Source organism: Acanthochromis polyacanthus, chromosome 21, assembly GCF_021347895.1.
Source record: "Acanthochromis polyacanthus isolate Apoly-LR-REF ecotype Palm Island chromosome 21, KAUST_Apoly_ChrSc, whole genome shotgun sequence".
Lineage (NCBI taxonomy): Eukaryota > Metazoa > Chordata > Actinopteri > Pomacentridae > Acanthochromis > Acanthochromis polyacanthus.
The window spans coordinates 22,393,829-22,418,857 of NC_067133.1; the positions used below are offsets into that span (position 1 = coordinate 22,393,829).

Here is a 25,029-nt window from a genome sequence, read left to right on the forward strand (position 1 = left end):
GTGTAAGATGACCTGGCCTCTACAGTCACCTGACCTAAACCCAGATGAATGAAAGGGGATGTAATTTTGTTTTGAAATGAACAGACTTCATGACCCAATGGGAAGGTGCCTAGTTTGTAAAAAAAAAAATACCAGGAAATTTGAAACTGGAGGGGTAGTTGGTGCCATAAACCAGTGACCAGTGTCACATTATGCTGCTGGGAAGGAAGAACTGAAAGCAATATGTTAAAAGAGCTTCTGTCTTGGTCTTTTTATATGTGGCTGTAAGCAACCTGTTATTGAGGTGTAGGATTCCACTTACATGTTTATGCTTGAGGATTCTACATTAAAACATCATTGTTCACCATAGACATTGCTTCTTAACTGATGTAGAACTAAACCAAATGTTGTGAAATTTACGTGCCGTAAAATAGACTGTTCCAACTAGATGAAACTAATATTTGGCATTTTTACAATTATAGGTAATGTTGTTTTATTGTTTGTTTGTTTGTTTGTTTTTTGCCACAAAACAAATTTCAGTGCACTGCTGTGACTCTGATGCAGCTCTTGCTATCTCTCCCACAGAATGGCTAATAGAGATATAGTCACTCTGTGGTCTCTAGCATGTCTCGTCCATAGCAGTAACTGATTGGCTATTGCATGTCACAAATAACAGCCAGTGGCTGTGGCTACAGGTGTGCTGTGCCTAGTCTTTTTTAGCCAAAGAAATGCTGCTGAAAGCATAAAACACAGTAACAGTGTAGTATTTGAAACTTGGTATTTACAAACAAATTTGGGGTTAACAATATGATACATAAGAAGGCAAAAGTTGTTTCAAGTAACTTTGTTTGAAGGAATTCACAGGACATACAGTTTCACTGAACTGTTTTTTCAGGGGCTGTAGTGGTTAGCACTTGAAGCACTCGAAGATCCCTGGTTCCCAGGATCTTTCTGCATGGAGTTTGTATGATGTCTCTGTGCATGCGTTGCTTGGTTTTCTCTGGGTACTCCAGCTTCCTCCTACAGTCCAAAAATATGCAAATTGATTATTCTAAATTGCCTGGAAGTGTGAATGTGAGTGTCATTGTTTGTCTTTATGTTTAGCTCTGTGATAGACTGGAGACTTGTCCAGGGTGTCCCCTGCCTTCACCTCAAGTCAGCTGCGATAGGCTCCAGCCTCCCCTCCCACGACCCTAATGAGGAAGTGTATAGATAATGGATGGATGGATGTTTTTTTCAGCCTGAGAATCACTGTTTAATAGCAGAAAATCAGCAACATTACTTTTTGAAACTAAGTATTTACAAGTAAATTTTGGGTTAATATTATGTTAAATATGATAAATATGAAAGCAAAAGCTGTTTCAAGTCACTGTGTGAGGGAACTCATATGGCACACTATATCACAAAGCTGGCCATTTCAGCCAGGGACATGCTGTTCAATTCAAGTCAATTCAGTTCAATTCATTTTTTTTATATAGTGCCAATTACGATTCAAATTGTCTCAAGACACTTTACAGAACCCATATGCCTGAACTCCCAGAGCAAGCCCTATAGGCGACAGTGGCAAGAAAAAAAACTCCCTTTTAAAAGGAAGAAACCTTCAACAGAACTCGGCCATATGGGGGGACCCATCTGCCACTGGCCGGAGAGTTGTAGAGGGAGAGAAGAGGTAGAGGGGAAGGGGGTGGGGGAGGGAGAGGTAGAGGGATGGTAGAATAGGTGGGGTGGGGGACAATGAAACAAATACACACATTGGGATACATGAATGATAAGAGTAACATAGACGATACATACAAAGTACAAGTCAACATTGAAACTGATTCAGAAATTTATTGTTGTGGTGTAAGGCTCTCATATTAAATATGCTACATACAGTCATGGAAAAATTATTAGACCACCCTTATTTTCTTCAATTTTTTGTTCATTTTAATGTCTGGTACCAACTATATTACTTGAAGAATACAATGAACAACAAACAGAACACAACAAAAAATGCAGCTGATTACATAATACTTTTTGTCCTATTTGACATGCTTAAGCTTAATTTGTTTCCTGCTCCAGCTACATTCAAGCCGTAGCACAACTCAGAAGTTGTCAGCTCTCACATAATGCCTAAAACAAAAGAATTATGTGAAACCACAAAGGCAACTATCTTGGCACTGCTGGAAATTGGCATGAGTGAGAGACAGGTTGCAAAAAAACTGAAGATCTCCAAGACAGCCGTTCATTGAAGGTGTAGCAGCCCGAGCTGCCATTGGCAGGACAGCTCAAATGAAATTTCATTGTATATGAAAGTGTGCAACGACAATAAAGGTTTGACTGATTGATTGATTAATTGATTGATAGATTGATTGATAGATTGATTGATTGATTGATTGATTGATTGATTGATTGATTGATTGATTGATTGATTGATTGATTGATTGATTGATTGATTGATTGCACCAAGAAAAAAACAAATCCAAACATGGTACTACCAAATTACTAGCTGGTCACGGCAACAAACGTCTTTCTACTCTACAAGATGACTGTACACTCATCCGTTCCTTTGTTAGGAATCATTGTTAGACTTCCAGGAACCTTAAAAATGAGTGGGCACTGCAGAGAAATGTGACTTGTTTGGCAAGGACAGTTGGAAACTAACTTCTTGAAGCTGGTCTGAAGTCACACAGGGCACGGAAGGATCCCGTCATTAACAGAGGAAAGCCCAGTTACTCTTTACTGGGGATCACAAGGATTAGACTGTTTATGATCGAGTTAAGGTTCTCTTCAGTGATGAATCCAATTTTTAGTTGATGTCCACTTCAGCCAACTTACTTACAAACATGGAATGCCTAAAAGCACAGTTTTTTTTTTTTTGGCAGTACAATGCCACAGCTATTGTTATAAGAACTTAAGTGATTTTGGTTATTATCAAGAAAGCCATGGAAAATGGCTAGATATCAGCTCTTAAATAAAACTCTTATGAGTTATTTTTGTTTTTTTCATTATATTTGTCTAAACAAATGTACCTTTCGTTGCACCAGGCATTAAAATGAACAAGAAATTGAAGAAAACAAGGGTGGTCTAAAAATGTATTCCATGACATATATGTCACATATGTCTTATGTATGTATACACACACACACACACACACACACACACACACACACACACACAAATACATAAATACATACATACATACACACACACACACACATATATATATATATGTATATATATATATATCAGGGTAGAGACTGCGATTTGGTAGAATTGGAGTTTCTACCTGTAGAGATTGCGATTGGAGTCTCTATCAGTAGAGTTTGATTGTAATCTCTACCAGTAGAGATGGAACTTTAAATCTGACCCCTGACACTAACCTTAACTAACCCTGACCTTTTAATCTAACCCCTGCCCTGACCCCTGACCCTAACCTTAAAAGTCTAACCTTAGCCCTGACAAATCTCTACCGGTAGGATTGGAGCTTCTACTGGTAGAGATTGCGATCGCAATCTCTACTGGTAGAGACTCCAATCGCAATGTCTACTGGTAGAAACTCGAATTCTACCAAATTGCTGTCTCTACCATGATACACACACACACACACACACACACACGCACAAGGCGAAGAGTAAACAGTATAGTGGACAGGATTTGAAGACAAGCAGCAGCTATGTATGTAGAATGTATTCTATTCTATTTTAGTAATGTTAATAACAAAACTATAAACCCATCCATCCTTGTTTATGAGGTGTATTCTGTTTATTTCAATCCACTAATGTAACTGAGAAAAAGATGGTACAGTTCAACTGCATCACAAACTACCTTTGTCAATAAATCATGGCCTCAAAAACATTTAATAAAGATTTATAAGGATCTTAAAAACCTCAAAATACATACACATGAATTATTTTTACATTTAAACATAATAAGACAGGGCTGTGTTGCCTGAACTTGTCGTCCTGTCAGACAATTAACCTGTGCTATCTGTTTGATGCTCTATGATATGCAAATGATATGCAAATGAATGCTTATTGCCCCTCCCCTCAGACTCTTCTACATGCTGAAAGAGAGAGTAAAAAAAACTTTGTCAAAAAATTCTCTGAAAAAAAAAACTTTTAATGTCATTTTCAATGAGAAATTGATTTTTTCTATGACATATTTTATTGTCAATGGCATTTGTTTTTCAATGGCAAATTTTATTTTTAATAACAATTTTTTTTTTCAATAACAGCCTATACTGTCTCTGTTTTTAGCTCCATGAGTATCACCATGTCCTCCGGTTTCCCCCACAGTCCTTAAACATAAAATAAATATAATTCTTTTTAATATTAATTTCAATGCAATTTAAAAGTGAATCTTAATTACTTACTTACATGAATATAAATCTTAATTTATATGCTCTGATTCGAACCTTCCTGCCTTGTGGTTTTTCCCACAAATCAGAAGCGGTTACCAGGCGAAACAGATTCCTCCGACGCTTCACCTCTTTTCTCAATGTGGGCTTCCGCAAGCGGAGAAGTCAGAGGTAGGATAACATACTTTTATAAGTGGCTTCATCAGCAACGTGACATTTATACAATAGAACATCCTCTTCGGTCCAGCAGGTGGCGGAAATTCATCACTAACTTTTACAAAACTTCCTGAGACGATACAGACTGCGCATGCGCACGACTGATAGCACTCTCCTGTCATGGCAGCCTACATCGTCTGCTGATGTGGGTGAGTTAACGTCAAACCATTTGTTTGTGATTTGAATGCACTTTGCACATAGTCACCAATTCACAATAAAACATTGATGCTTTTTATTGTATTCGTTATTTCACATGCATCCGGTGAGTTAGTCTACACAAGTTAGGCTCTCGCCAGTGTTTCAGTTTAGCTGGCGATCATGTTTACTAGTTAGAATCACTAATGGTTAAACCCAGTGTAACGAACTCCAAATGTTTAGATTAGGTTAGATTAGATTCAGTTTTATGGTCAGTGTGCAGAGAACAAGTACTAATACAGTTTAGCGTCTAAACAGTAGTGCAAAAGTAGCAGTAAAGTGCATTCGTTACGTACGGTGTTCAAGATTAACTGGTGATCCGATCAACTGGTGATTTTCAGTTAGCGAGACAGACGTTACACCGGCAATACATAGAATGATGTCTCTGTGTAAAACTTTGCGTGGAATAATTATTTTTTTTGGAATGCATACATCCATTTAGCTACATGTTTGCAGTTGGCTTGAATGTTTAAGGGAAAGATAATTTTTAAGCTTCGATTTCTATTTTCTTCACCTATGGGTGACTGTGTTGATGCCTGTTCAAAACACACAGATGTCAATAAACTGTTCCGAAATGCTCTTGTTGTCAGCTTTAACATTGGCTCCAAAAATCGTTATTGTTCTTTTTTTGACTCACGGCTGTTCAGTCTACCAATAAAATACGCGGTTTTATGAGGACTTCCACCTAACGGAGAGGAAATATCGCTTCGCTGCGGCAGAGTGTGACGATCTACACCAGATTAACTGGTGACAGTCTGAGGCTTCAGTCCGACGGTCAGACAGAAACAACACGAGAAATACTGTTACTGTTTTCAAAGATTACTGCAATTAAGCTGGTGGATCTGCGTTGTTTTACTTTTATACACCTTTTAAGTAAAACAACGAAATTATATAAACCACCTGACCCACATTTTAACCAACGATTTCTCATTCCTGCCTTCAGAAGCTGCTGTTTCAAACAAGCCACACAATCTCAAAATTCAACACATGCAAAAAATAAAATGAGAAATAGTAAAAACAGACCAAATAAGATTATCTCACTGCATTGTTTGACAGTAAGTTTCATCTGCAGAATCTCTCTCAGTCCAAAAAAAAAGACTAAAAACCACTTCTTCACCGAATACCTTTGTACTTCACTTGCTGAAAAAAAAGAAGTAACAATCCTATTACCTTCTGCACTGCCTGCAGACACCAAGGTCCTATTTAAACATTTTAACTTTTTTAATGGCATTTATCCAGGCTGTTTTCTCCTGAATAGATCCTTGCTTGTGTTGTATGTATTCTCAGATGTCACTTTGGTTAAAAGCATCTGCTAAATGAAACTGTACAACTGTAGAAATATACAAAGCAGAAGTATAGACATTAAAAAAATACAAACAAAATTAACAATTGTATCCCACATAAAAGCAAAACGTATCTCTCACAGGTACATATTCTTATGTAGCTACATGTATGGAACCCTACAGAGGTAAATACTTATCACAACAAAATTTGACACTATCAAAAAAATTCAAATGATTTAATTAGACAGGTGCTCAAGTAGCACTTGCACACAGTTAACCAATTTGCTCAAACTGGGCACACAGGTGGGCACACCTCAAACTGGGCACAGGCACACCTGTGTGGCCAAATTTGGCTACACAGGTGGGCACACAGGTGGAGAGATTTGGGGAGTACATCTCTCTCTCTGTATAAGGTTGGTTAACCCATTACAACCTTGTGGGTTTAGTGAGGAGAAAGTTTAGACAAAGCAGGCATTTCATCAAGCGAGTTATAGTAGTTGTAGAGTGGCTGATAGTGTGATTGCAGTTTGATTGTGACAGAGTGAGTGGCTGTTTGAAAGTGAGAGTGTGTGAGGTAAGGTGTGTTGAGAGTCTGGTGTTATTGTCTTTTTGTGATTGTAACTGTTTTGTATGTCTGCTCTGTAATTTGTCTGTGTGTCTGTTAAGCGTTTGTGGCATCTATAGGTAAGTGTGAAGGTAGTTTTATAGTTAAGTGTGAAGGTAGATAAGTTAGTAGATAGGTAAGCGTAGGATTTAGTTTAGTTTACGTTAGTTAGGTGTTAGTGTAGCCAGTGGTAAGAAAGGGCAACACAGGAAAATCTCTCTTAAAAAATGGACCCCAAAATGGCACAAGAGGTCCTTGACCTGAAAATTAACAACCGTTACCCTGAAGTCATCACTGCAAAACAAATACGTGATCAGAAGAAGAGCTGAAACCTTCACGGTAAAGGGTAAGGTGTATAATAGGGATTTGTAGTTTGTCAACACACTTTCTAAACTCTGTAATTTCATGTTAAATGTGCTTCACATTCACACACTAGATGGTGAACTGTACTACATACGTAGGTGGAAAAAAAACTCAGCCTGATCACCTGGCAAAAGTTGTTTGCTCTGCCAAAGAGGCAGATGACATCGTTTATGAATTTCATGAAAGCCATTTTGGGGGTCACTGTGGCTGGGAGAAAACACACAGTGCTATAATCAGCCGCTGTTACTGGCCTGGCATGGAGAGTGACATTAAGAAGTGGGTACGCTGATATCTTCATAATGACTTTTAAAATGCACATGTAAGTTCATTGTTAGTGTATATTTGTATCTAGATAGAATGCCAATCTAAGGTTTAAATACTAACTAATGCTCTGCAGGTGTAAGCACTTATTTTACTTCTCTGTCTTGGTGATTCTCAAAATTGTACTTTTAATTTTCAACATTTCTTATAATTTTGTGCTCTTTGTGTGACATTTTGGTCGTTATACATCATTTGTGTAATACTTTGGCCATTTTATGTCTTTATGAGTTATTTTTTTATCTTATTTTGCATATTTTATGTCCTTTAGTGGTAGTTTAGCGTCTCATTTTGGCATTTTGGCTAAACTACCACTAAAGAATATAAAACAACCAGAATGAGACGCTAAACTACCACTAAAGGATATAAAACAGCCAACATGTGATGCTGAACTACCACTAAAGGATATTTTACCACACGGTTTGAACTTATTAAAAGACGTGCGCACCGTGTCCTGGTCTCCTGTCAGCTGCTTTAACGGGTTTTGACAGTAAACAGTGATCACAGCTGCACTAGTTCCAACCGCGGTTACGTAGTTTTCTTTCTTGTTGTCTGACAGCGCATGACTCCTACGATGAGAACGCGACTTATTTCCAGATATTTTGTCAGGACCAAAATGAATAAAACAGCAAAAATCTCATTTTTAGAAGCGAAGTTGTTTCCTGGTTAGTTGGTAAGGGGTCCTGAAAAGCCACGCCTACGAAACATCTGTCTCAGAAACGCTAGAATCACCAGTTGATCGGATCACCAGTTAATCTTGAACACCGGGACCTACAGTATGGTACCGTATGGACAGAGCGCTATGAACACATTAACAAAACATGAGTATATAGTTAAAGATATATGGATATAAATAGTGGTATGAGCAGTGTAAACAGGATGCATAGTATGAATAATATAAACTGTATGAACACTATGATATATATGGTGTACATATACAGGATAGGCAGGTTGAAGACTATAAACAGTATAAACTATTTATATACAGTAAAGGAAGCATATGTTGTAGTAGCGGAATTTAGGAGTTTATGGTCGCAGATTCGTTATATTCATTAAAATTTGGCAGCCGAAACTGACCAGTTAAAATGAGAAAACACTAAAAACACATATTTACTTCTCCAGCCCTGACATTTTATTTCACACAGTGTAAACAGTTAGCATGATTTTTTTTAAAAATGGAGAGGGATTCAATCCTCTTTGGTCTTCTAAACATTAGTATGTGTCTGCAAATTCAGAGGCTGCACTCAGCACCGCACTTCTAGGACAGCATATTAGAGCATTCTTTTCTAAACAAGTACACGACTTACGGCTTTAAAGGATGATTTCACTAAAAAATATGCTTATAATTTAAAAGATTTATTCAAGGAGCATTCCACAGAAAGTCTTACTTCATGTCCAAATACCTATACGTTTTAGGTTTATTTATTTATACTATAGTTTTGGCGGTATGTTATGCATCCTTTCAATATAGATAAGGGTCTTCTTTGTTGAATTGTGAAGTGCACCTTCATAAACATAGCACATTGGTCAAATTGTGCCTCTTTTAGATCATTTTGCAAATACAAAGACTAACCATGAAAGCACGTACTGTAGAAAAAAATGTACTTTCACTGTTTAACCTTTTTCACAGCAGACATTTCGAATCGTCACAGGTGGAATAGCTGATGACTGAGGTCCATAAAGGTTCTTAGTAAATGATGACAGAGAACCAGTAGAACAACAGCAGCAGCTCTACTAGGAGTTTTACAGCTAGCATTAATACACCCCTGCTTTAAACTGGGACCAGTTCAGATACCTGTAACATTATTAACACCATTAAAACGGTGAAACAATGCTTGATAAACAAGCATTCATGCTGAAAGTTATTGCTACAATAATGTACTGACAGACAGTGATCATTTCAGCATGCATATATGATTTGAAGAAGTATTACTTAATATGCTGGCTGTAGTTAATTATCATCATCTTGGAGTTAGGCTGCCAAAAATCATGCTATGACTCAATGAAACAAACAACCTGACAAGGGAAGAGTTGGTTTTGCAGTAGCTATCAGTAGCCAGAACAGAAATGTTTGCAGTTCTTAATGACGAATCCAAGCATAGTTTGTTTCTCATGGTTTGGCAGGTTAACAATAGCTTTGCTGTGCAACTGCAGACGTCAGAAATGTTTATAATATTAAATAATAAAACGATCCATGATCAGAACTCATGAATGGACTGTCGTCCATCATGGTGAGAAATGCTGCTACTTCCTCTACCATCGACTCAGCAGGTGACACAAACACCACGGTCCTGGAAGTGCAGTCCTGAGAATGCAGCCTCTAGGTCTACTTATAAATGACAAGTGCTAGTAAATGACTCTAAACTACAACAGAATTTCAATATTAATGTGCTTGCAGATTTTTTTCCAATTTGGTTGTATGAATTATCTTGGCTCACATATAATATGACAGTTATAGTTAGGACAATGTGCATTCAGAGCAGCACATCAGATAAATTATCTCCGTCTAAACACAGTAGTCGACATCACAAAAACTATGCAATACTAAGCAAAATAAACTCAAACAGAAGGTGCTTGGCTTGCCAAAATAGGGGACAATGAGCTGTCCTGATAGACATATTGACAGTAAGTCATTCAGACAGGTTTTTGTAAATAGTCACTACACAATAACTTGTCACTCACAACGCACTGACCAAAAACACTTAGACCAGACATCAGTTTTTCTTTATTGAATAGGAATACATGTTTACACTGTATTTACTGAACTAAAATGTATATACCATGCATTAGTCACTAAACTGCTTTAATCTTTATATATGTCATGGTAGAGACTGCGATTTGGTAGAATTGGAGTTTCTACCAGTAGAGATTGCGATCGCAATCTCTACCAGTAGAAACTCCAATCCTACCAGTAGAGATTTGTCAGGGCTAAGGTTAGACTTTTAAGGTTAGGGTCAGGGGTCAGGGCAGGGGTTAGATTAAAAGGTCAGGGTCAGTTAAGGTTAGGGGTCAGGGCAGGGGTCAGATTTAAAGGTCAGGGTTAGTTAAGGTTAGGGTTAGGGCTCAGGGCAGGGGTCACATTTAAAGTTCCATCTCTACTGGTAGGATTGGAGTTTCTACTGGTAGAGATTACAATCGCAATCTCTACTGGTAGGATTGGAGTTTCTACTGGTAGAGATTACAATCGCAATCTCTACTGGTAGAGACTCCAATCGCAATCTCTACTGGTAGAAACTCCAATTCTACCAAATCGCAGTCTCCACCCTGACATATATATGTTTGCATACAGTAATCTACTTGTGCTGACTAGAAGGATGAAACAAAAAATAAGTTCCTGAAACTCTAGGAATGCACAAATACTAATAATTAAACACTGGCATAGTACAATCACTCATACTGTACAGTGGTGTGAGGATTCTAACTTTCCTCTCTGTCCTGCAACATCAGGTCATTTCTGGTGGTGTATCTTGAAAAGTTTCCTCTTGATTTCTAAACTAACTGCGGTGTCTGTAATGCCACAATCATTCCATTATTGTTATCATTATTACATTTTACTGTAAACACCCTGCGAAGATTTTCTACATATTTCAGTTTATTTAAACGGTGTGTCAATATTTTGAAAATGTACTGCATATTCATGGTGTTATGCAGGTGATGAACTATGAATGAAGAAAGAGTTGAGGAGTTTTTTGAAGTGTGGTCATTGAATGAAACTTGCGAGAAAGCTGTGAAATGATTTACAGCTTGATCCACACAGACTGCTCTGTGTGACTAGTTTTGACAATGTGACATCAATTTCTCAACCTGAGTAAAACTCGAGGTTCTGCTCTGTATCTGTTACAGTGAATGTACAGGCTAACACACAACGCAACAGTGGACATGCTTTTGTGTTGACGGGTTTGCTTTGTAAGGTAATAATTAGTTTTCTTCCTCGTTAATGAGCAGGCACCATCTGCCTGTGTTAAGCTGTGATGATCACCAGTTGACATGGGTGTGTTTCTTGAATCATCACCAGGTGTTAAACGACTGACACAATGACCAAGATCTATAGAGATGAAGCAGGGCATCCATCGAGCCAGTCGGTGGCACATCGAGTAAGACGCTGGTCTCCTATTTCTATGAGAGAATAATTGTTTCAAATCCTGTGACGTACTTGATGAGTATCTGTTTTTTGCCCATCATATTTTGTTTTACTCTCTGGTGGATGATATTGACCAGATTTGTTCTCTCCTGCTTTTGGAGACTGCGTGGTCTTCAACAATGTTTAGGTGTGTAGTGCGAGCCAACATCCCTCTGAATGCCAGGAGATAAGGTTTTACAGTAGAGCATTTCAATGCAACAACATGCTCATTGTTGTTGTTATTTACTTTCCATTAGTAGTTGGTGGCTTATTAGTGTATATTATGGCCAATTCATGCACATATTCACAAAGGTACGCATGACGTAAATTTTCCTTGAGGGTCGAACCCTTCTGTGGATGTCCATGTGCAGCCCAGACGTTTGGACCATGCAGACTGTCCACACTGACTGCACATATGCAAGGAAAACATATGGTTCCTGATACAAATTCTTGTTTGGAGGAGAGAGTACACAAGGAGATTGTTCATCATCCACATCTAATTGAAGTAGTCACTGCCAGACTTGGAGGTTGTGTACAGAGCCTTAACACAGTAGGAAGTTCAAAATTGAAACGGTCTGTACAGACCAGCGCAGACCTATTTATGCGGCCGCTTTCAAAGTCCACAATGGTATACTCACATGGATGTGGAAAGCAGTAATTGACCGCAAGGTTACAGAAAACTTGAGTTCTAACTGTCAGTTTATCTGTGTCTTACCAGGTGAGGAATAGCAGTTGGTTGGAGTGGTCAACTGTTCAAAGACTATGAACGATCAGCTATGGACCAGATCACTTTTCATTATGACACTGTGCTCTCAGAGGTTCATATGCTTTTGCCGAGTGCACAGCACCTTATGACATGCCTCAACGGTGTTGGGCAGCCTGGTGTGTATGATTACATTTCTATTTTTAGACCTCTTAGTAAGTATTGTCACATGTACGTATTGTTGGCTAGATAAGTAGAAAAATGAAATTACACATTTATATCATGAATCATAGTCAAGTATCAATTTAGGGAGCTGCAACAGTTTTCTAATTGTTGAATCAACAGCAAATTACAGACTAGGTGCAAATGCTGATTTTGATCTTATAATGTCCCAGTTGATGAGGCTTTTGTACACCGAATATTGTCAGTATCACTGTGAGGGAGCCATGATGTGTTCAGGTTGATCAATATATGTTTGCATTTTTAAATGTAATTTTAAGGGTATTTCTGAAAATGTGTGTCTATGCTTGCTCTCCAATGTTGCTGTATTTGTCTGTCCAGTGTTCATGTCCAAATTTAAGATCTTGGGAGAAAAACACAATCATGACCAAGGGAAAGGTATGGTAAAAGAAGAGAAATACAAGGACCCAGGGGGATCCAGTGGAAACTCTAAGAGAGGCACTCATGAAGAAAATGCAAATGAAGGTGGGGAAGAAAATGTGGTGCCATTCTTGGATGAGGATGGGGACTTTGACATCATGCATCGGTACGGAAAAAACCTTTGTTCAGTCTCCTAGTAAAATCCGGGGAGATATTCTGAGAGTGTTAATAAGTAAAAAAAAAAACATCTTTTGTTTATTTTAACTCAATTCACAGTTATATGGAATGCAATACACACAAAATACCAGAAAATGTTAACAGAATAACATAACCCTAATTTATGATGATAAAAAATTTCTAAATCACTGTTAAGAAAACATGCTGTCATGAATCTGCTTATTGTACGGAACGCAACAATGTAGAGTTATGACTAAGGCATTTTAAAGCCAAAGTCAGTTGTTTTCAACAGGGAATAAAACAGCTAAGTATGAAATTTTTATACATCAATGTGAGTGTTTGGGGGTTTAATAGGGACTTTCAATGCAATGGTTCAAAGTTTGTCTGTTGTTTTCAGTCTAACGTGCTATACTGACACTGTAATCATACAACCATGTTGCTTTATATGCTCTTAGTGTCATTAACATGCAACATTATTTGCATTAGTAGTTTTTGGTGAAAATAAAATGCTTTTTGTATTTATATTGAATATATCTCAGTCTAACTAATGTTATTCAGCCAATTATTACTACAATAACTACTGACCAGAAAGTGCAGTCCTTGTTAACATGAAATGCTACTCTAGAGCAGTGCTGATAAGAATAAAATTATCTTTAAAAAATAGAATTTGCAAAGTAAAAATGTCAATTACAGCTTTGGTTGATATATTCTTTCCTTAGATTTTTTTTTTTTTTTTGCTTTTGATTTTTCAGACCACGGAAAAACTTTTTGGAAGCTACTGACCGAAGCTTGGTCTGTCCAGTCATTCTCAAACAATCCAGTCCCGTACTGGAACAAGAGGAGGAAAATACAGATAATGAAGAGGGTCATTGCTTCGAAAATGTTATAAGGATTGGTAAGAACTTCAATTTTATAGTGTTTTTGTAAAACAGTGTAGGGAGCATCACTGCAAAATGGGAATAGCATCAAAAGAAGGCCAGTAGCTGAATGCAATAAGAAGAGAACATAGAGTGGTAGAAAACAGTCTTGTTATAATTTTTCACAGTCTCAGATATTATCATGAAATCTTTCTGGAACAATCTTTTTTGTGTTTGAAACAGTGTGGCTACATTAGACAGACACAAATACAAATGATTTTTCGTTGTTGATTGTTTCCAAGAAAAACTTAACAAAGCTAAATTCTTGACAGCTTCAGTATGTCAGTTCTCAACATTTTCAGTATTGAAATCAACAAATAACAGAGAATGTGTTCAAAACTGAACAAAAAATAAATTAACCATCACATCATCATATTAGTATTTAGAAATTCTGCCATTAGCATGCAGTAGAGCTCTAATCCTGGCTGGCTTGTTCCTCAGGAGCCTTTCACACTGTTGAGGGGTAATATGTTCCCATTCTCCTTGAATTACTTCTTTTAGTTCTTCTAAGTTCTTTCGTTTACACTTTGAAACAGACCTTTTGATAATCCGCCACAGATTTTTAATGGGGCTCAAGTCCGGGGATTGACCTGGCCACTCTAAGACCTGGATACTGTGCTCTTGAAGCCAAGTTCTACTGGGCCTGGATGTGTGACAATCTTGTTGAAACATCCAGTTTTGACCTCGACGGAACAGTGCACGTGCAGAAGAGAACGTGTGGATTTGGATGACACAATACTTGGCAGAGTTCAGTGCACCACCACAAACAGTGAGATGAGCAACATCAGCAGCACTAATGCATCCCCAGACTGTGATGCACCCTCTGCCATGTTTGACAGTAGGGACTGTACGTGCTGGAGATAATACTTATCCTGGCCTTCTGCATACCCTCACATTCACAAGGGGAAGATAAAGCTGGGAACTTGACTCATCTGACCACAGAATCTTCTTCCAATTTCTGACGGTCCAATTCTTGTGTGTTTGGGCCCAATGACGCCAGGCTAACCTCTGTCTCTCATTGATCTTGACAGCCTTGTAGGACCTCAAGCCATGATCCAAAAGTCGTCCATGTACAGTGCAGGTGGAACACTGGACACCGGTGTCACAGCTCCCTTCTCCTCTGCCTTGCCTGTCTCCCATCCGCTCCTCTGCCTTGCCTGTCTTGCCTGTCTCCCATCCGCTCCTCTGCCCTGTCTGTCTTGCCTGTCTCCCATCTGCTCCTCTGCCCTGTCTGTCTTCCCTGTCTCCCATCCGCTCCTCTGCCCTGTCTGTCTTGCCTGTCTCCCATCCGCTCCTCTGCCCTGTATCTTCCCCCGCAGCTCGGTGCCTGAGTGGAGTCTAACTTCTCAGCTGACTCCACTCAGGCAATCAACCACCTCCATGGCTCCCGGACAGCTGACGATCATCTCACTAATGACTCACCTCAACAATAAGTACCGTCTCAGCCTTCCACTCCCTGCCAGAGTATTAAACAAGAACCACGCAGTTCGGTTTGCTCTCTCGCCCTTGTACAAATCTGTTTTGAGTTCTTACCTTGTTTCTGACCTTGTTTTCTCCTGCCTCCCTCAGTTCAGCTGTCCGGGATCCCCCGCCATCCTCCTTCCCCTCCGGCTCTCCCCGACAAGTCGTCACCGGTTTCCCTTGCCTGGACCCCCCACTCCTGCCTGGACCCCCACTCCTGCCTGGAACCCCCCGCTCCTGCACCCTGGTTTTCCCCCACCTAGCCACCATTTCACCCCCCCAGCAATAAAACCCTTCATTCCAACCAGCCTTGGTGGTGTGGCTCTCTGCTCGGGTCCAGCCCTCCTCAGATCATGACAACCGGTTTGTTTGACCACTGCCGCTGAAGGTCCTGTGATGTCATTTGGCGGTTTTCCCTGCACATGCAAATCAGGATGCGGCCATTTCTTGTTGAAGAAACCCATGGACACCCAGCTCTTGGTTTTTTGTCTTCCACAAGCTGTTGGTTCGTCTGTATTGCTGAAGGACTGCATCTGCACTTCCTGGCTGTTTGGTGGCAGCTTTACCCTTCCTGGCTGAGAATCTGTATCTTCAAGCATGTTTCCTGCGTTAAGTTTGTTGTTCTAGCAATTTTTGTTTCTGGAGAACTTTCAAATTTCCACACATGAGGACCAGCGGCATATTTGATATTTAAGGGAAATTACACACATATTTCAAAACAGCTCCATAGCACCACCTGGAAAATTTCAAACATTTACTACGGCCAGTACGTGTGTCACCTAGAGTTATGAAATTTGATACACATATATAACTCGTCAAGACACACAAAAATGTAATTGACACCTATGCCCAAAACCCAACAGGAAAATGGCCATTTTGAAATATGTTTCACATTTTCAACGATTTTAGAGCAATTTTTGCACATTTCCAAAAGATATAAATTCCAATAGGGTGTCTCTGACAGAGCTGAAATTTGGCCAGAAAGTACACCAGGCATGGGTGACCAAAAGTTATCAAAATACTCCGCAAAAGTCTGAGGTCGTGGAAATGGCAGCCCCTGGATTTTGTCAATTCGCCATGAATTCACCATGAAACAGAAAATACTGTGTTGGAGCATGTACAAGCCAGTTATACAGCACTTCCTTCCATCCATCAGGTGGCGCTATGACTATTACTATGTATGACATTAACATGCTGATACACAGTAATAGTCATAGCACCACCTGATGGATGGAAGGAAGTGCTGTATAACTGGCTTGTACATGCTCCAGTCAGCCTCAAATTTTACATGTTCAATCAGAGCCCGATGACATTCACAGACAAGACGTACAAAAATTTACCTTACAACATTACCTATGGTACGACAGGAAGTCGACCATTTTGAAATATGCGTCAATTTTTGGATGACTCTTTTTTTCCAATTGTTGCACATTTTCAAAAGCTATAAACACAGAGTGACTCCGACACAACTGAAAGTTGGCCAGGATGTACACCAATTATGGGCAGGGCCCCAGACTGCGACTAAATGGTCGCATTTTGCGACCAAAACTTGAGCGAGTGCGAGTAAATGCTTCATCTACTCACACATGTGCGACCAGTAAATTTGCCGATTCTTTTTTTTAAAATTACTGTTGAGAATTTTTTTGTTGTTTTCAAACTTCTGCTCCACACTTAAGCCTGGTAGACAGTAATGCGCAAATGAGCTGGTTTAACCGACCTCCAAAAGAAGAAGAAAGGAGATGAACACCAAAGAAGAAGAAGGCGGGCCAATGTGTGTGAGAGCGAGGGGTGAATGATGGCGAAGCTCCTGATGTTTCACAAAGCCTTTATTACGTTCAGCCTTATTTTGAACAGAAATTCACCTTCCTTTCCTTCCCTCCTTTCTTGTCCTCATTCCAACTGCTGTTTAGACACATCTTTTGCTAGACAGCAACAGCATGGAACCGTTCGTTTTCTTTTGTCTTTATGTGAATTTTCGTACTTTTCAGCAGTATCTTTGTCATGGCAAGAAACCTCTTCTTAGAGAAACATTTCCTGTGCTGCTGAATTGGTCACAAAATAAAAGCCCATAGCATTAAAAAATACATCTTCAAAATAAAAGCCTGAATGGGACGGTTATTTTAACACTAGCAAAACAAAGTCTTGCCAAAATTGATGAACTGGTCAACAGACCTTTATAAGAGTAATTTACATGTGATTCGGTATAAATACATAACGTGCACATGCATAACACATGCCTGTACTCAGCACAAGGTCTTTTTTTTATTACAGATTACATCCATTGGAAATGATACATCAACTGAGCAGCCTTGGAGTACTTCTCTCTCTGAGTGCTTTTCTTGTTATGTTGTGTCAAGTTCTGCACAGTAAAATGTGATTTGAAAACATAGTTTCTGGATTTATTGTGCAAGTATTTATCAGTAATACAGTGAAAATGAGAGGAAATGTGAATATTTACGTTGCAAGTCCATTTTGGTGTGCGCCCCTAAATTTTCTGCTTGCGCTCCTAAAATTTTAAGTTAGGGCCCACTGTGCTCCCAGGAATAAAAGTTAGTCTGGAGCCCTGATGGGTGATCAAAAGTTATCAAAATGTTCTGCAAAAGTATGAGGGTGTGGCCATGGCGGCTGGCGGAAGTTCAACATCTTGCCATGACACAGGAAATGCAGTGTAACTGGCCTGTACATGGTCCAATCTGTTTCCAACTTTACGTATGGGATCAGACTCCAGCCCTCATCACACAACACGGTCTCACGGGGATTCGTGAAACTGTCACGTCAGTTTTTGTTTCGGTTTCGTGCGCACCAACACGATGTCGTCATGTTTTTCGTGCCGCTCACCACGAGCGAAACCCGCTGTGGTAATCACATCTGAAAGTGGTTTATACCGGCGGATTCATGACGATCTAAGCTGTCCATCGGCGTTTGCGGCCGCTGCTGCGGCCGCCGCTTCGGCCACCGGACATTCTTTAAATTCCTATGCAAATTCGGCGGATTCATGACGATCTAAGCTGTCCATCGGCGTTTGCGGCCGCAACAGCGGCCGGATCACATCTGAAAGTGGTTTATACCGGTGGATTCATGACGATTTAAGCTGTCCATCGGCGTTTGCGGCCGCCGCGGCCGCCGCTTCGGCCACCGGACATTCTTTAAATTCCTATGCAAATTCGGCGGCCGCAGTGGCGGCCGCAAACGCCAATGGACAGCCTAAATCGTCATGATTCCGCCGAATTTGCATAGGAATTTAAAGAATGTCCGGCGGCCGAAGCGGCGGCCGCGGTGGCGGCCGCAAACGCCGATGGACAGCTTAGATCGTCATGAATCCGCCGGTATAAACCACTTTCAGATGTGATTACCACAGCGGGTTTCGCTCGTGGTGAGCGGCACGAAAAACATGACGACATCGTGTTGGTGCGCACGAAACCGAAACAAAAACTGACGTGACAGTTTCACGAATCCCCGTGAGACCGGGCTGCATCACATCCATATGCTGAAACACAGTCATAATCATAGCGCCACCTGGTGGATGGACCTGACATGCTGCATTTCTAGCCCGTACATGTTCCAGTCAGCTTGAAACTTTAAAATATGATCAGAGACCAGCCCTCATCACATCCATAGGCCGACATACACTCTCGATTGCAGCGCCACCTGGTGGACATGCTTGGATTCACTGACCAGCGAGGATGCGAGGACCTGTTCAGCGCTGCTTGCAGATTTAATCTAATTTTATTTCTGGTTTGGATGCTAAGAGTACTTGTTTATATATAAATTTACTTTATCATAGTGTTCTGTCTTATGCATTGGCATGCAATTCCAACCCAGATGTGCGTTTTACAACCTAAATACATACGCATACAGCTGTAAACTGATGTCATCTGATGACAGTTTGCAGACATGGAGAGACACTGGAAAGGATACACAGAGTGACAATCTTTTACATCATATATGAAGTATAAGTGGTGCTGCACACAGTTAATAAGGAGTCATTTTGGGCACTGCTTGTGTTTAATCTATGAATTCTATCTATTTACAGAGCACACTATGGCCACACCCTTGGAGGATGTTGGCAAACAGGTGAGTAAAATTTCATCCCTTCAATTCTATTGTGGCATCATACACCTTAAACATTTTCAGTTCCTCTAAAGAAATCCTGTGCTTGTGACTCAACCATGAGCATGCAAGAGGGCTGGAAGATAAAATGTACAGTGATCCCTCGTCTATCGCAGGGTTTTGTTCCAGACCCTCCTGCAATAGGCAAAAATCCGTGAAGTAACAACCATATTGTAACTAGGGCTGGCCCAAATAGCAGTTTGTGGGCTCTGGATATTCATGACGAATATCCGAATATTTGATCCGGTCCGGTCTGTAACGTCCGGGGGGGGGAACGACCATTAGGAACAGTTGCTAGAGCAACACTGGAAGGGAGGACACGTCAGGCGACAGGAATACTGCGACATCGTATGACGGAGCAGAGGGGCGGGGGCAAATATTCGGATCTCAAAATTAATATTCGGATACCACCGTCAAAACCAAATATTTGGATATTCGGGTCCAGCCCTAATTGTAACCCTTAAATACTGACTGACTCACCCATCTCCAGGGCTGTGAGTCAAGTGGGTTACAGTAATTTTGCGGTTTCTTTTTGCTGTCTTTCATACTAAACCTCACCAGCAAGACAGGACAGCTTTCTGCAGGTTTTACTCACCGCCCAGCACAACAAACTGCCCTCTTACTGACTCTACTGCTGTACCACAATTAAATCAGCTGTACCGAACACAATAGGAATGCAGAACCAACATCTGGGACACCGAGCAGGGCAATAAGCAAACTTAAAACAATGAAATATCTGACCAAATAATCAAGGAATTAATATCCAAGGCACAACATAAACACCAAAATAAGAAACAAAATAAAGTAAATGCAAATGAACACAATCATACACAAATCCGATGCAACGATATTAATTTTATTATTACTCCAAAAAGGAACACGACGGAGTTATGTGACGATCAGTTATGTTTATTTGTGAATCTGTCTGTCCTGTGCAACATTACTCAAAAACGGGCCAACAGATTTGTATGAAATTTTCAGGGAAGGTTAGAAATGACAGAATGACCAAGTGATTGGCAGTGATGCGACTTATTGTCTGAATCCACGGATTTATTAAGGATTTCACATTGTAAGATACAGTGGCTGGCATGGTGTCACTGCAACCATGACAACAAGTGAACGCTGCATCAGTTCCCTGCTGATGATCATGTGATCCTACTACAAATCCACCATTGCCGACTTATCGGATATGATACAACGAACATTTGATTGATTGATTAAATTGTGGGGGTGTTTCTGAATCCCATCAATTCCCGCTGCCCACTACATACTTAGGTCAGGCGATTCATTCACACATACATAACACACGCCTGTGTTCAGCGCAAGGTACGAAAATGAACAGTCTTGGCAGAGTATTACGCTCTCTGAGTGCTTTTCTTGTTGATATATATTTCTAGACTTTATAAACCCTCCCATGCACTGCACATCACCGCAGAGCAACATGATGTGCAGCGATCAGACGTCTGTGTGAAACAGACAAGGCCAGATACTGAATGCCACTATACCATATGCACTATACTCAGGGGAGACAGAGGAGGCAGAGGAGACTGATGCTACGGCCGCTGAGCCAATCAGAGCCCAGTTTTGTACGTTCCGCATTTTATATCGATTAAATATTCTTTTTATATGTTTGACTTTTTTTTAATTATTTTTTAGATTGTTTTCATTTTTTGGCTAGAAAATGCTTAGTTTATCGCAAAAATTGTTAAAATAATGTAGCAATCACAGAGCTGTCTATGACAGAACTGTGACAGAATTTGGGAGTTTAGAGTGTCGGAGGTTTAAATGTCATTACTGTGGTTCATGTTCCAGTGTTATTAGTGTTTGTGTTGTATTGTGTTTTTGTGGTTTCGTCAGCCTAGTTAATTTGGTAAGTATTATGTTGTCAGGATCGTGAGTGTGAACTGTAGTGTGTTTGATGACTTCCTGCTACGTTTGTACCGAAGTCTCTATGTCAAAATAAAAGCTACTAGAAGTTACATAGTGCATAAAAAGCAAATATCTGTCCTCCAGTGCTATTTTTCAATGTAACGTACCATAATAATAAGTATAGAAAAAATGTCTGTACTGGCAAATTCCGAAATATAGCCAGACAAAATATGCGATACAGTGAGACTTCGAGAAGTAAACTGCGATGTGGTGAGGCACCACTGTATCCACAATTTATCTGTGATTTGCAAGTAATCAATCAGTAGGGGCGGCATGGATCAGTGGGTAGAGTGGCCGTCTTGTAACTGGAACGTTGCCGGTTCGATCCTCGGCTTGTTGAGCTCATGTCGAGGTGTCCCTGAGCAAGACACCAACCTCCTAATTGCTCCTGGTGGGTCATGGTTAGCCCCTTGCATGGCAGCTTCCGCCACCAGTATGTGAATGTATGGGTAAATGTGACGTATCATGTAAAGCGCTATATAAATACAACCATTTCCCATTTAGTGCTCACAAATTACTTTCATGAAGTAGGTTCCTATTTTTCACACAGTCTGGAAGTCACGATTTGCAGAATATTTTACTCCAGACACCGATTGCAGGTGTCAAATGAGATTTTTTTGTCAGTAATAATTCCATTTCTTGAATTAAAAAAATACATCAACAAATCATGGTCACACATTGTGACCTAACGTGTGAGAACCTCACCGTATTCATCCTTTGTCGGGATTTGTCACAAACTTTTCTCATCTGAGGTTTCTGACCAAAGAGAATGTGTTATAAGCATCCACATTCCGATATGAACAATGAGCAAGATGTGAAGTGGAATTACAGACTGTTCGAAATGTTTGGCTGATTCTTCCTGAAGTTAAATGTATCTTCTTTTGAATTGTATCTTGTGTTGATGCAAAAGCTTAATTCTGGATTGTATTGTGAATTCTGCGCATACGTGGTGGTTTGTATTAGGAAGGCGTTAAAGCATTGTGTCTTTTTTCTTTACATCAGGTATGGCGGGGGGCGTTCTTCCTGGCTGACTTCATCCTCTCTGAGCCGGCCATGTTCAGAGGAGCAACAGTCCTAGAGCTAGGAGCAGGAACAGGCTTAACCAGCATCATCATGGCAACCATAGCCAAAACAGTGTACTGCACAGGTATAATCCTATGAATGCTGTCTTTATTTACGCTTCAGTATGTTTGATTATTTTTTTAATCCAATAAGAATTCTGTTAATGTAACTGAATCAGCTTAAGCACAGAAAGTTATGGTTGGTTAGATGGTCTTTGACAAGTCCCAACCATCGCTCAGAAATATCTTTTTTTTTTTTTACGACTTTAGGTAGAGGACAATGTAACTGAGAAAATTACATGTGAACGACCTAAATATTGATCAAACGCTACTAGTTCTCATTCCTAGCATTCGTTTCGATCTCTCACTATGGGATACACCCCCTGCGTATGACTCAGAAGCGTTTATCTCATTGCGCCAATCTTGATTCGCTCGGTGCATAACTTTACTTCCATTCTACTTCCGCATTCTCGTGTGTGAGCGTCTTTACTTCCGGACTGTCGAGATGGCGATGTTTTTCACACGATGCCTCCAAGACCTGCCCAAGCTTACCATATCAGATGTCCACAGACTCATCCGAACAAGAGAGTCTGGCTGCAGACCTCCACTCTCAGGACCCTTCCTTGCATACCTGCACTGTGAGGTCTCCTCCACTCTCAGGACCAGAAGTTTATTCGAAGCCTTTCAAAATAAAACTTTGCAGACCTGCACTGTGAGGTCTCCTCCACTCTCAGGACCGGAAGTTTATTCGAAGCCTTTCAAAATAAAACTTTGCAGACCTGCACTGTGAGGTCTCCTCCACTCTCAGGACCGGAGCCTTTCAAAATAAAACTTTGCAGACCTGCACTGTGAGGTCTCCTCCACTCTCAGGACCGGAAGTTTATTCGACGGAAGCACGTATTTAGCGTTTCCCATGTAAGCACGTATTTAGCGTTTCCCACATGAATATACTATATGTATATAATGTAAATATGATTTAAAAGCGAGTATACCAGAAGCCTACATGTTTTCTAGTTTTCCGTGGGCATTATTTTATGTCTAAATATGTAAATATTATTTATGTGTATTCATGTTCGATTAAGATTTAAAAAATACTATGTTTCCAGTTAAACTGGATAAAATGCAAGAAAATCAAAAACGGCACGACCAACGAGTTTTTCTGCTGATAATTAATGCAAACTCGAAGTACAGCTATTGTTATGATTCCCTTAAAACATTATTTCTCATTACTGCATTATTTTACCACAGTATTTTGATTTAATTGGCTAAAAGGACAGCTGTTAGTTTAGTTTGCACCACATATTCGTTTTGAAACAATACATCTGTGTGAATGCACCCTAATGTGTGATGGTATAATGCTTCTACACTCCAACCTATTGCTGACTGTTCTTTGTTACCATACTATTATTTATTATTGAAAATGTAGCCTTCTGCACTGTTGGACCCATTTACACATTGATTTACTCCATTCTTTTATATAGGTATATAGTATGTGTTTACAATTATTCATCTTCTTCTCATCATAATTCATTTAATAATTACTTAATATTGTTTGTGCTGTGCTCTTACCTTGTGCTGTCAGACCACATGGATTTGCCAATGGAGGATGTAAGGGTTGATGAATTTTTTGATTAAGTTTTGTGTATTCAATTCACTGAATTACTGAATACCTAGTTACATGACCCAGAGAGCCAATAACCTCTGTTACAGGAGAAAACAGTAGACACAAAACAAACTTTCAAATGTTTTATTTGTCTTTGAATTCACAGTATGCCATGTAGTGTCGGTTATCGATAACCTCTTCACAGAAGACAAACATATCCTCAATGTTGTAAAAGAAAAACTTGAAGGGCTCCAGAATTAATTCTCTCTCATCATCATCATCAATATCCTGGGTGGCATCGAACAAGTTTGCCAGTTGCTGTTGAGCCTCCTCAATAGATCTGCTGTCCATGTTTAAAATTTCTGGCATCTCCACCCTGGCTGTAAACAGTTGTGGGTTCCCCTGCACCCATTCCGCTGCTTGTTTGCAGTGGGCCACAACTTGGCCCACCATACTGCTCTAAAGAAAAAAAAAGTGTCAGCTTTTTGTCAAGGCATGAAAGATCATCTCACAAAATTTAACAACATGGAACTGGAGAGGCCTACCTCTTCTTCCGTTGTCTCCACCTGGTGAGCTGGTTCCGTTGTCTCCACCTGGTGAACTGGTTCCGTTCTCTGCACCTGGTGGCACATTTTCTTCCTCTCCTCAGCCTAAAAAGCATTATTTTGCTTTAAATACAAGCAAAGGTCACAAAGTCAGTTTAGAAACCATGTCCTGGGATGGGAAACTTGACATAAGATTGACTGAAAACAACTAATAAAGACTGAGAAAAAACGACTGCAAACTGACCTCAGTCATGTCATCCAGTTTTCGCTTCAGTCTAAAACCCATGCCTTGTTTTCTGCACTGCAGAAATGCCATTGGTGGCATCGACACAGACACTCATGAAGTGATTCTTAACGTTTATGTCCTTTGATTTTCCACTGTTTTCTCTCTGGATATGTGTGACCATGTTTTTTTTGTAGATTGTCTGGTTGCAATGAGGGCATTTATCCTTTTTCAGGGATAATTTTGAACGTCTTTTCTCTGTGGCAGCAGGTAAAACCAAGGA

General features: G+C 40.0%; 1 protein-coding gene across 4 annotated transcripts in view; it reads left to right on the forward strand.

The window, feature by feature from the left end:
- Positions 1 to 4,596: 4,596 nt before the first annotated feature.
- mettl22 (methyltransferase 22, Kin17 lysine) overlaps positions 4,597 to 25,029 on the forward strand; it is a 53,205-nt gene continuing 32,772 nt past the window's right edge. For 2 of the 4 annotated variants that reach the window (XM_022213470.2, XM_051941312.1), the window contains exons 1-8: positions 4,612 to 4,683; positions 11,141 to 11,208; positions 11,313 to 11,391; positions 12,136 to 12,299; positions 12,682 to 12,886; positions 13,650 to 13,792; positions 19,309 to 19,349; positions 22,317 to 22,461. In XM_022213470.2, the coding sequence (XP_022069162.1) occupies positions 12,194 to 12,299; positions 12,682 to 12,886; positions 13,650 to 13,792; positions 19,309 to 19,349; positions 22,317 to 22,461 (640 nt within the window). In that variant the 5' untranslated portion in view covers positions 4,612 to 4,683; positions 11,141 to 11,208; positions 11,313 to 11,391; positions 12,136 to 12,193. Of the gene's footprint in view, positions 4,684 to 11,140; positions 11,209 to 11,312; positions 11,392 to 12,135; positions 12,300 to 12,681; positions 12,887 to 13,649; positions 13,793 to 19,308; positions 19,350 to 22,316; positions 22,462 to 25,029 lie in introns of all 4 variants that reach the window. The other 2 variants (XM_051941311.1, XM_051941310.1) reach the window with 2 other exon arrangements.